This window comes from Silene latifolia, chromosome 8, assembly GCF_048544455.1.
Source record: "Silene latifolia isolate original U9 population chromosome 8, ASM4854445v1, whole genome shotgun sequence".
NCBI lineage: Eukaryota > Viridiplantae > Streptophyta > Magnoliopsida > Caryophyllales > Caryophyllaceae > Silene > Silene latifolia.
In genome coordinates this window covers 24,027,393-24,040,999 of record NC_133533.1, presented here as the reverse complement: position 1 = coordinate 24,040,999, position 13,607 = coordinate 24,027,393, and the positions used below count along the sequence as shown (strand labels likewise).

General features: G+C 43.7%; 1 protein-coding gene across 1 annotated transcript; it reads left to right on the top strand.

The window, feature by feature from the left end:
• Positions 1–6,951: 6,951 nt before the first annotated feature.
• On the top strand, positions 6,952–7,593 carry LOC141594863 (uncharacterized). The gene has a single exon (XM_074414850.1). It carries the CDS (start codon positions 6,952–6,954, stop codon positions 7,591–7,593), a length of 642 nt encoding a protein of 213 aa, XP_074270951.1.
• Positions 7,594–13,607: the final 6,014 nt, after the last annotated feature.

Here is a 13,607-nt window from a genome sequence, read left to right as displayed (position 1 = left end):
CTTCTCCACAAGAGTGGCCTCATCTGGGCGTTCTACTAGTTGAGTACTAGTCTTCCTCCACCTACTTAGGAAGTCGGTGAACCCTTCTTTGTCATTCTGGGTAAGAACCTCTAGAGTACGCATATTGACTTGGATTTCGGCATTATCCGCATATTGTTTTGAGAATTCGATCGCGGCGTCCTCCCAAGTAGCGACCTTCTTGTGATCTAAAGTGTAGAACCATTGCTTTGGGATGGTGTCGAGAGATGAAGGAAAGATCCTTAAGAACATCTCGAGTTTGATGCCTTTGATAGACATGTAGTCCTTGAAAGCGCGGATGTGGTTCAAAGGGTTCTCATGTCCTTTGAACTTAGGGATATCCGTCATGCTAAAGTTAGTGGGCAATTTGGAATTGACGGCTTCATACTTGCGATTGTTTTCCCTATAGATGTCATCCCCCTTAAGGTACATCAATTGCTCCTCTAGATATTGGAGTCTTTTCTCAGCTGCGGTGGTCCCCATGAGAGGATTCTCATCCTTAGACTCGTCATCGGAAAATTGCAGTGCTTCACTTTTAATGGGAGGTAGCTTTCCCTCTACATCAAAGATACGGCCTTCGATAAGCTCAAGGCGGTCATAGGTTTGTTCTTGAGTGATTTGCATTTGGGCTATCGCGGCTAGGATTCGATCATTACTTTCTTGAATTTGCTGGAGGTTCGTATCATCACTTGACCCAGGCATCTTGGAAACTGGATAAGAGATCGGCGACGAATCAAAACACGGTCGACCATTCCATCACACTTGCTAAAAGAGGAAAAGTCTTGACTCGTGAAGTGGGTGTGTGCCACTTGTGTTAAGTGAGTTTTGAAGAAAGACAAGGTCTTTGAAATGTGTGTCCTAGCCAACTGTAGTGTAGTTGTAGGAGTGGACTCGAAGTGAGGTTTGAAATGGGCTTGTGACCCGAATTTTGACACGACAAACGGACAGAGTTTTGACCGGATTTTGTACTAATTAAAGGCCCTATTTTCGAAATTCTTGATTGAAAAAACGGGTTTTGATTTTTTGAAAATTCGTCATGGTTTTATTCAGAAATGGTGATCACATAAGGTTTACACATTTATACAAGCATTATAACGGGATGCTGAGTGCATTTAAAAGGGTTTTGGTTTAAAGGGTGGGTTGCCATACCGAACCATCAAACCCGAAGTCTGTGGAGAGGCTCGTGCCAAACAAGAGTAAGGCCGATTCCTAGTCCATTTCCTCAAGTAGTGAAGGCCCTTGATACAAACAAGAGTAAGTATCATGGTATGGATGACGTCAATCGCTATCCATCCTTAGGCCCAAATAAGAATTAGGACCGTTTAGACGGGACGATTGGTCGAAAGGGTTGGGTTGGGCCTAGGAAGGCCGAATTAAACGGTCTAGGAAGACCGAGTTATGAAAACCGACAATTGTCTTGTACAAACTTATTCCCTAACCTTGTTCAAGTTTCACCCTAGCTACACGTAAGTGTATAATCCCCAGTGGAGTCGCCAAACGTGGACGCGGGCCGCCACGGGGCGCTTGGAGTGAAGGGGCTCGAAAACAAGCGTTTGCATTTTGTATGGAGTCGCCACCAATTTTTATGGGAAATTGGAACCGTTCGAATACCTCGTGTCATGTCAAGACACAAAGTAGTGACATGAACACTAAGCAATCGTTACCCTTAGCATTCTATGTCTAGAATGACTCTCGTGGATGCCAATGAACACGGGTGCTCACGGAGATCTGGAGTAAGGGGTGAGGGTACGTATTAGAAAGCTCTTTTGATCGAACACCTAATCCCGCCCGCCTCGATAGCGGCCTCTACTAATGATTAGGGAAGTTATTCGTACTTGATATATCGTCGGCTATATGCATGCAATGCAACATCCACAGATTAATCCTAACATATGAAAATTTACTAGGTCGGTTGACAATTAATTAGCAAACAATTGGGTCGAAGTTGGATTTAATTGTTGATTTACATGTGAACCATACAAATGATACAAAATACAATAATAATAAATATAAACTACAATAATTACATTGGAATAGGCGATTTATGTCGGAAATACCTTTAAAACGGATAATTTGATGAAAGGAATAAGAAAATAAAAATAAAGAAATGCGAACAGGAATTAGCGTGATAATACGGATATTAGTTAGTTAACACGTAGCTAGTTAAACTAGGTCAAGGCAGAAAAGGAGTTCAGAGACAGAACTCATCACGAACAGCGCGGCAGATCTGCGCCCTTTGGAAGAAGAGCGGCGCGATTCTTTGCGTCTGTTCCCAAGGGTGAGTTCTCCATTTGTGGCGAATCGCAAACCGTTAATGTTAATTGGTAAATTAATGGGTTGATTGCGATTTTAGACTCGGATGAAAGTGATTAATGGATTATTTAACATGTGATTGGGTCATAAAAACAGTAAAACATGGATGAGACGGAAATAAGACGGATTAATTATGTGAAGGGTCGATGTTAATGAACAACTAATTAAACTAACGAACCGGATTAATTAAATTAAACACGATGAATGATGACGAATTAGTGATGAACAATAAATAAACAGATGCAAATTTATCAACAACGAATTCCAGAAACTCAATATGAATGAATTGAATCCCCAAAACTCGAATTGAATATTAATGACGAAAACCCGCAAATATGAATTATGAGGGATTTAAGTCGGAACAATAATGAATAAAACACATTAATGATGAATGAATAATTTATTAATGATTATGTGAACAAATTAACAGACGACAGTTGAAAGCAAATAAAAACGAAAGACGAATTACGAGAGGGGCGAAGAAGAAGAAAAGAAGCGAGAATCTGCGGCAACCTCACGAAGAGGCGGCAGCAGTGCTGCGCTCCTTCGAAGAGGCGCGGCGATTCTTTGCGTCTTTTCTCGACGTCTCTCTTGGAAATCCGCAAAAGCAGTTTTAAAAGACGGTTTGTAGAAATCGATTTTAATGGTGTTTCCGACATAAATCTTACAATTGTTATGCAATAATTAAAATACAATAAATAAAAGAGAATTATTACACCCTCAGACTTACATGTTGACGGAACGAGAAGAACTAAGAAGATCGATTAGTGATGCTCGACGCGAATGCAAGGAAAGAGTGCCCTCGAAAGAGGAAAACGATTTAAACAGATTGATTAATTAGATTGATTGAGTGTAGTGGTCAAATTGGTCGGTCATGCAACGGAAAGGCTGGTACCCGGAAAGATCCGAGCTTACGTGGTCGGAGGTCCAAGCACGTAGGCGCCAATTAGTAAGAACGAAGTCTAGAATGCAAAGGGAGAAGAGAAGGGCGGACACTCGCGTGAGAAATATGAGGAACGAAAGCTCCTATTTATACTAATCACGTGAAGGAATAGGGTTTCGGAGACTCTTTGGAAGTGAATCTCGGAAAGATATAAAAAAGATACGTAAATCATGCAAAGAAGGGCTGGGAAGAGGCGCGGCGACCACTGCGTCTCTTGGAAGAGGCGCAAAGACTGTGCGTCTGTTCCCAGGAGGTTTCCTCCTGTTTAAGAAAGATTTCCGTGTTCAAGTTATGGTAGGACGGATTTAATTCGATTATCTTTTGAATATTACGGGATATTGTTTGCCAAAAGATAAAATTTGTGAAATATGGAATAGAAATATCCGGAACATTCCAGAACATTCTGACTCGGGATTTAACAGCTATCAGAAAATGGAGACGGTTTTTGACCCGGACTCCGAATGTACTCTAATTACTGCCAAAACGACCGTATCGGCGCGTAGATGACAACTAAGAGGTTGATATTTGTATTTGAGCAATCACTTGACGATAATCTTACGAACTGTCACAAATCGTTCCGCGAATCAAACATGCGGCCCAATCATCACCGGGTGGTTTGCGAGGGGTGCAGAAACGAGGTGTCTACACACCCTCGCATGAGAGGACCACCCTAGCTTGAGAGACTGTTACTATCTCGGTTGCCCGAGGATAGTATATCAAAAGAACCCATTCCACAACATTTATTAACGTATATATAAGTTAAAGTTACATAGTTCCAAAACCAAATCAAAACAAGTGTCTACTAATCTCAACAACTGAAAGTAAAACAGCTAATATTGTAACAGCGGAAGCTAGACTCGAAGTGATGACTCCCCATCTCGTCCCCATAGCTAAAGACCATCATCATCTGTCACAATCTGCTCACCATCCCTGAATGGATCACCACAGATTTACAAAACAACAACGGGGTCAGTTCACTGCATAATCAAAATAAGACAAAGTGCAACAAAGGTAAAAAGTTGTTCCACAAACCATCTCCAACTCCCAATCACATCTCATAACTGACTACACACTAAAATGTGTAGCCCTGCCAATGGGAGACCGCAACCTTGCCCACCTAAGCCCCGCTAATCACACGACCGATAACCCATGTTCATTAATGTGTACATCCCCTCTTGTGGCAGGTTCCACAAAGGGCGAATCAAGGGCGTGAAGCCACTCCCACAAGTGACTCCACTCAGCCGAGGACGCACCTCGCAAACATCAAACCCGTCTCAACTCCAACACTCCATACTCCAATCCAGTCTTTCTAGTAAGGTACTCCCTATTCTAACTTCTTCCCTGAAAGGAGTCAGAATGTATTTGCTCAAGCCCCACAGCAGAATGCCTATATTATTCCCTAAAATCATGGTAATCAACCACAAGGGAATTTTTTTAGGCAAAATAAATGAAGCTTTCAACAAATGCAACCTCCTCCACAAGCCCTTAACAATGACATGGCGGAGATGAAATCTTTGTTGCAACAAACTTTACTAATTCAACAAAAGAAAACGGCTCAAATTTCTGAACTTATTGCCCATAATAAGATGCTAGACACTCAAGTTGCTCAGTTCGCGGTTCAAAATCCATCAAAACAGCCCAGAAATTTTCCTCCCCAAGGTAAGCAAGCACATGAGCAAGTTAAAGCTATTTCTTTGAGAAGAGGTACCATTTATCAAAGTCTAGATGTGCCCATTGATGAAGAGGAAGTCCCTTATAAGCATCCTAAGGGATTGGGTAATCTCGAGTTGAGTGATGATGAGAAAGAATTTTGCAAGAATCAAACACGGGATAAGTAAAAAGACGAAAAAAGGAGGAAAGACGTGAGTACTCGATCAAGCCCCAACAGGATTGATCGAGGAACCACAGTACTCGATCGAGTACAACCCGGGCTCGATCGAGAACACCCCTCATAACGTGTTTCAGCTACGGCATTGGAATAAAAATAGGATCCTCGATCGAGTGACTACTGGACTCGATCGAGTACACCCTATAACTGACGACGGTGCTTCTAAAACGACTACCAAAGCAAAATAAGCCGACCCAATTAAAATTCAACAACCTTTTCCTCAACGATTGCAAAAATCTAAGCTTGAACAACAGTTCGGGAGGTTCATGGAGGTAGTGAAGAATCTTCAAGTGAGTATGCCATTTACTGAATTGGTAACTCAAGTGCCTGCGTATGCTAAGTTTTTGAAAGAAATCTTATCAAAAAAGTGGTCTTTTGATGAAGTTGAGACGGTGGTATTCGCTCAAGAGTGCGCAGCCGCATTACAAGCTAACTCACCACCCAAGCTTAAGGATCCGAAGAGTTTTTCTATCCCTTGTCATATTGGTAGTAATGCTATAGATAAAGCCTTTTGCGATTTAAGGGCTAGTGTTAGTGCCATGCCGTATTATATATGCAAAAAATTAAATATGGGCAACTACGTATCACTAATATGACATTGCAAATGGCTGATAGATCTTTAAAGAGGCCTATGGGTGTCGTAAAGGATATATCAGTTAGAGTAGGGAAGTATTTTATTCCAGTTGATTTCATTGTTATGGATATGGCCGAAGACTCACAAGTACCTATTATTCTTGGGAGACCATTCCTTCACAAGGTCATGCCCTTTGGCCTAAAGAACGCCGGGTCCACTTATCAACGGTTGGTAAATAAATTGTTCAAACAGCAAATAGGAAAGACCATGGAAGTATACATCGACGACATGGTGGTGAAGTCTAGAAAAGCAGAAATGCACATGGAGCACTTGGCAGATACCTTCCAGACGTTAAGGGAGTTTAAAATGAAACTTAATCCATCCAAGTGCTCGTTTGGGGTATCTTCAGGAAAATTCTTAGGGTATATGGTGACCCAGAGGGGAATTGAAGCAAGCAAGGAACAGAAAAAAGCAATACTCCAGCTGGAATCTCCCCAAAAGCCAAAGGATGTACAAAGGCTGGCAGGGAAGGTGGCGGCCCTAAACAGGTTCATATCAAGGGCTTCAGACAGGTGCAAGCTGTTCTATGATATACTGAGGAAGAGTCAAGAAATTCGAGTGGACTAAAGAACATGAAAAAGCATTCGCGGAACTCAAAAGCTACCTAAGCACGCCGCCGCTACTCGCAAAGCCGGAGCAAGGGGAGCCACTATTCCTGTACCTATCCGTCACAGAAGCAGCTGTAAGGGCAGTCTTGGTCAAAGAGCAAGAAGGAGTGCAGCACCCCGTGTATTACATTAGCAAGTCTCTGCTTCCTGCAGAGACCAGGTACACTTCCTTTGAGAAACTAGCATTAGCTTTGTTCTTCGCTTCTTATAAATCTATGCCGTACTTTGAATCTCACACCATCCATGTAATAACCAACTACCCGCTAAAGACTATTATGAGGAAGCCTGAACTTTCGGACAGAATGACTAAATGGTCGGTACATCTTAGTGGCTATGACTTGCAATTCGAACCCAGAACGGCGATAAAATCCCAAGCCCTAGCAGATTTCGTCTCTGACTTCTGCCCTGCTACCCGTGGGGAGGCAGAAGAAGGAATGCTGACAATAATGGGGAGTCAGGATGATGAGATAGGGACCCTGTATATTGACGGAGCCTCAAATGCAAGAGGGGCTGGTGTGTGTTTGGTTCTGCGATCTCTAAAGGAGATATGATAGTACAAGCTATTAGGTGTGAATTCAAGGCAACCAACAACGAGGCCGAGTATGAAGCCCTTATACTTGGGATGCAGATGGCGTCAGGGCTCAAGGTAAGGAACCTGAGGGTGTATAGTGACTCCTTACTTGTGGTAAATCATGTGAACAACGAATATGTGGCACGAGATTCGAAGATGATAGCCTACTTGAAGATAGCCACAGAGCAAAAATCAAAGTTTAGGACATTCAAGATAACTCAGGTGCCACGGGATCAGAACGTGGAGGCAGACGCCCTAGCAACGTTGGGGGCAACCTTCCAGCCCACAGAACTGTCAAACATACCGATTACCCATGTGTTGACCCCAGCCATCCAAAAGGAGCCAGATCAGGATCCAGTAGAAAAGGATGTACGCATACAGTGTGCACAGGGAGCCAGAACGCTGGTTTCCACAGTGGGACAGCAGGATGCAGATTGGAGGGTTCCATACCTAAATTGGCTAAGGGATGGGACACTCCCTGAAGACAGAAAGGAAGCACAAAGTTTCAGAATAAAAGCTTCCAGATATATCATGATTGATAATATTCTCTTGAAAGTCATTGGCGGGACCATGCCTCGGTGCTTAAGCAAAGAGGAAGCGAGAAAAGATCTTTTGTAAGATGTGCACGATGGAGAATGCGGGAACCACGCTGGAGGGCGAAGTCTGTCAAACAAAATCTTGAGACAGGGGTATTTCTGGCCCACCATGCGCGCAGACGCCGTAAATCATGCCAAACGCTGTGAGTCATGTCAAAAGGCGGCTCCAGCAATCCACCAACCAGCAAAACCAATGCATCCGATTATCTCTCCATGGCCATTCATGATGTGGGGCATGGACATAGTGGGTAAGCTGCCCAGGGCTCCAGGAAACAGAGTATATATGCTAGTTATGACCGACTACTTCTCAAAGTGGATTGAAGCAGAGGCAATGACAGAGGTGAAAGAGCAGCAGGTGATCTCTTTCATCAAGCGCAACATCATAAGCAGATTTGGGATACCATCCGAGATCATATGAAATAATGGGTCCCAGTTCATATCAGGTAACACCGAGGGCTTCTGTGCACGATGGAACATAACACTGAGAAAGTCAGCCCCCAGATATCCACAAACCAACGGCCAAGCCGAGTCCAGCAATAAAATCATTGTGGAGAACCTCAGAAAACGGCTGGAAGAGTTGGGGGGAAAATGGGAAGATGAACTACCACTGGTACTCTGGTCAGACAGAACAACGCCGAAAATGGCAACAGGTCAAACTCCGTTTAGCCTTGTATACGGAGCGGAGGCAGTGATACCCTCGAAGTTAGGTACCCACGCACGATATCGGTCGTCGGCACGGCGAAACGAAACAAAGTCGAAATGGCTAGGAGCCTGGATACCGTTGATGAGCTGCGAGAAAGTGCTTACATACGTATGGCATCGTATAAACAATCCATAGCAAGGACATATACCAAGAATGTTAAGATCAGGACCCTTGAAGTAGGGGACCTAGTACTCAGAAGGGTATTCGAAAATACCAAGAACCACAAAGCAGGCAAGTTTGCCTACAAATGGGAAGGGCCATATCAGGTCGAAAGCATTATCAAGAATGGGGCATACAGGTTGATGACCATGCACGGTCAGATCCTGGATAAACACTGGAACATCCGTCACTTGAAACGGTACTTTGTCTGACAAAGTGCCAAAACTTGAGTGTACAAAGGACCTTTCGAAAGTCCGTGAAGCAAAAAAAAAAACGGGTGGGGGTTAGTATATGCTTTAGGTGTTAGCGTGTTTCAAAAAACTTTTTTCTTTTAGTTTTTCTTTTTTGAAGTCAGAAAGAGTCGTTTTTAAACCGAATAGTCCAGGCTGTGGCTTCCTGGATCCAAGTGTTGCCCTGGAACACCATGAGATAGCACCAGGTAATTTGCACTACTTTGGACTTTATAATGCTTCTACGAAGAAAGGCTTTGGTACTAATGTTGGTTACTTATCAGATGAGGCACACTTTGAGGGTCCAGCGCCTGCCATGTGAGGCTACGAAGACGTTTATCTTAAGTCAAGCCACATGGAGAGCATACGCCGAGGTAGCGCGCAGGGTTTGGCATACTAAGACCACCCATACCTTAACGTTAACTCAGTAATTCCATAGCTATGTCGTAGATCAATGGGTGCACGCACGGATTTCAAACGTCTGGAACCACAAGGAACGCAACATTCCTTGTTATTCAGAAACATTCAATGGAGGTACGCTCTAATCAGCCAACCCTAGTGATAAGATATTTTACGTCATGGGTAAAATATGTTATCAAAAGTCTGTCGCCAGAAACAGGAGTTGTGCGCCTGGAGCCAGGCCAGCTTCCTGGGTATATCTATGTGGAATCAAAACTCCAGAAATCAATTGCAAAACGCAAGTATAACAAAAGTAGGGCCTAGAAACCTGGGCCCAGAGCTACTTTAAGTTAGGGCACCTGCTACCTTTAGCAGGCGCCATTAAAAGTTCAAAACCTGCACACCGGCAGGCACAAAACGGACCAAAACAAGAAAGAAAATGAAAAAGAGTTTTTTACAAAACTTGCGCCACACAGGGCCAAGTCCCCAGATAATTTGAAATAAAATTTAAGAGAGGTCAATCCTCTTGATAACTGCTTCCTGACCATTGCTCTGCTCCCCATGCTCTGTTTGCTTCTCCGTTGCAGGTGCCTGAACAGCCTCAGGAGTTGCAGTGGCACCATCACCAGTCTCCCCAGCCAGGATATCCTCGACAGTCCCAGAGATGGCTCCAGAAATATCCATGGCTGTATACTCAGGCTCCGGGTTAGCAGCTTCAGCTTCAGGAGGAAACAGGGCGCTCAGGTCCATGCCATTAGGAAATGCACGAGCAAACTCTGTCAGCTCCTCCTCCAGGTTCCAGGACGTGTGCCTCCCCTCGGTATAAGCACGGATGCAGTCAATCCGCCCCTCAAAAGCAGTATAGGCACCCACATTTTTGGCTAGCTCAGCCATCTCTTCAGCACGGGCCTCTGCCTTTGTCAGCCCGGCAGTTAGAACGCAGTTAGCCTCCTGGGTCCTCGCCAGCTGGTCTTTAGCTGCCTCCTCCTTTAAGGCCGCATGGAGCTGCTCCCTCAACTTAGCGCAGGTGGCTGTGAGCTCCTTGTTCTTCCCCACAGAGGCCAGACATTCAATCTTGGCCCTCTGCAACATCTTACCGAGATAGAGGGAGGATTGGAGAGACTGCAATAAAAAAAACGTTAGTCATAGAAGCACAAGGGCAAAGGAAGAGAAGAAACAGTGGAAAGAGACTCACCAGGAAGCAGTGTTCCGTGGCCAGGTCGGTCATTTCCTGAGGGGCAGTCGAATCAAACGCCCTAGAGCAAGCCGGGGTCAGAAGCCTTTCCAGTGCAGGCCAGTAGTTGCCACGGTCAGCGTCCCCAAACTCAGCAGGGAGGCGTAGCAGCAGCTCGTCAGTATGAACAGGGGACCCAGGTGCACGCGATATTGGGGTCACTTTGATGGGCTCTGGAGCAGGTCTGGAGGAGGATCTCCTTCTTGAGGAGGCAGGGGAGTTAGAGGAATCAGCAGTTCTCTTCCTGGCATGGCGCATCAGGATCTCAGAGGCAGACGGTCTAGCAGTTCCTGCAGGGGCACAAGAACGCAGGGGATCAGAATAAAGAACCAGTGGAGGCAAGAGATTCCAAGAGATTTGAGGGTGTTTACCAGAAGACATGGTTTCTTCGGTAGCAGAGTCGGCTAAGCCAGAGAGCAAAAGGGGAAACAGCCTGCGGTCTTCAGGGATGGAAAAGAGCTTGGCAACAGAAGTATCCTAGTCTTCGGATTTCTCGGGGTTCGTGAGTTCTGCATCAGATCAAAGAGTAAGAACAGTAAGTGACAAGAACAATAAAAAATGGATATGCAAAATATACTTACTCTTAGCAAAAATCCAGCGCTCGAACAAGTAATCAGCATGAATGGGAAGAGAATCAAGCTTGACATAGAAAAAATCCTCATACCACCCATCGTCCTTCCCTTTAGCAGCCGACTGGAGGAAGTTTTCAGTCTTCTCCACGGTCCTGAAAGTATATTGGCCGTGCCCCAGTGACCTACACTCAAACCTATGGGCCAGATCTGATAACCCAATCTCAGCGCCCAGGCTGTTGTTCAGAGCAACGGTGGACAAAAGGATTCTCCATGCATAAGGGGCGATTTGGGCCATGGGTAGGGAGTTCAAACGAATGAACTCTTGAATCATCAGGGAAAAAGGGAATCTAAGGCCAAGGGCGAAGGGATAAGTATACAAGCAGATCCACCCCGCGCGGAAGGCGTCTCGCTACGGCCGAGGTTTGGGGATGAGGATCACCACATCATCACCCAACCCAAGCAGAGCTTTGATCCTAGGTATATCCTCTTGGGTTAGGTGGGAGTCGCCGGAATGCGGTCTTTTGAGGACTCCCTGTGAAGGGAAGTCATCGTTTTCGAGGTCGATGGTGGTGGAGGAGGATGATGTTAAACGGGTTTTAGCCATGATAAACGAGGAGAGAGAAGCAGAAGTACCTGGGAAGACAGGAGGAGGCGGCGCAGACGGTGAAAGGACGTTGACGAGAAGGGATTTGGGGAGACGGAAATTTGAAGGGTTTAAGGAGACGAAATGATGATGAAAGAGAGAATGGTGGGCGGGTGAGATTAAATAGGAGTGGGTAGTTGGGGTTTTGGAGAAATGTGAATTGAAATGGAGTATGCGAGAAGTCACTCAACGATACACTGCAATTTCCCGCTCAAATAATTAGGGTTGCACTTTTCGCAGAAAATTGGGGGCAAACTGTTAGGCCCAAAATCTGGATATGGGCTGACTTGGGGCAGCAGACCTGGAAGCGTTACGGGATGCAGGATATCAGGGAGTCAGGGTGCCAGCATCAGCAAGCAGCGCAGGATGTGGGCTTTGATCTACGCGGGAGAAGCTTGTGAGAGTCCAACATCTTGCGAGATCCGAAGAAGGAAAGTCCTACCCAGTATCAAATTAGGAATAACTTGGAAGGAAAGCAAGAAACCCTAGCCCAACGAGCTCCCCTATATAAAGAGCTTCAATGCAAAGAAGAAAGATCATCAGAAAATACGAGAACTACACCCTAGCACTCATAGCAAACGTACGAACTGTATTTCCTCCCGAATTATAGTGAAAATATTGGTGGGATTCCGTCTCCCCCCGCGGTTGTTTCCCACATCGGGTTTTCCGCGTCACCAAAATTGCTTGTGTTCTTTGTTTACGTCGTTCATACAGGATAACATACAACAATCATTCAAATCATAACATAGACCTAACGCTAAGACCGCTTTAACCCTAAATTGGTAGAAATTTACCAAAACACTACAACAATAATAATATTAATTAATCCCTTAATTAACCCACTTAATTCGTCAAAATCCTAATTAAAATCCCATAAGACAACATACTAATTAAACTAGGGTTTACTAATTAAGAATGAAGAAAAGGATAAGAGTATAGTTACAAGTGTAAACAAATGAGCAAGAACAAGAATTAGGAAACAAATCTTCGTAAGTATGGTGAAAATCTTGAGGATAAGATTTGAGAGTATTTTGTGGGATCTTTGAAGATATGAGGATAAGGTTTCGTGAAGAAATGAGGGAAAAATCCGAAAAGAGAGTTTAAAAGAGATAAGGTCCACCTACCATGCTTACAAGCGAAAATAGGGACATCGACAGGTCACTCGATCGAGTGCTCGGTGGCACTCGGTCTAGTGAGCCTCCACTCGGTCGAGTGCACCAGCCACGTGGCAGAGTGACTCATTCAGGAGCTAGTATAAAAGACCATCTGTTACTCGGTCCCTCACTCGGTCCCTCACTCGGTCGAGTACTCGACCGAGTGCAGCCTTAGAAATTATGGGGTATTACGAGAAATGAGTGACTAAGATAGAGTAATAAGGAAGGAGATTTAAACCCGTGACAATTGTCATAACTTACGATGCCCCAGTCTTAAGTCTTAGATTCTGTTTAATAAAACTAGCTGAAACCTGAAAAAATATAACGGATAAGATAGCTGAAAATTAAGAAATGATAAGGTAACTGATTGGATAAAAATGTTTAGCCAACTAGCTAAAAAGGTAGTTATTTTGTGTGAAATGAAGTAAAAAGATATAATAATTATTTAGTTTTGTAAATTGAAGGGATAAAAAGAGAAGATAAATTTGAATCAAGTAGGTTACTTCTCAAATGCTAACCCATACATTATTTCATTTCAGATTACTTATTTGGTTATATAAGCTAGTTGCCAAAAGGTTGCTAAAATTTTGGTCAAATAAATTAGTTTGATCAAATAACCTACTTGAAATATCTCGCTAAAACACCGGTTAATTTCATTGCCTATATATATACTTCTCTCGTTTCACTCAATAGTTATCTATTACTTTTGACACAAAGATTAAAAAACTCGTAGTTGCTCATTCATGTACGTGTTTTACTCATTCATGAATTTTTTTTCCATTATTTTTCCACACTATGCCCTTTGCCCAATCCTCTCTAATTTTCCCCTCACAAAATTAATTAAATTCTAAAAAATTAATTAAATCCGTCAAATTACACAATTATGGATGCTAATTCTCATAAGTCTAATTCTTAATTATATTAATTATATTATATCAAATT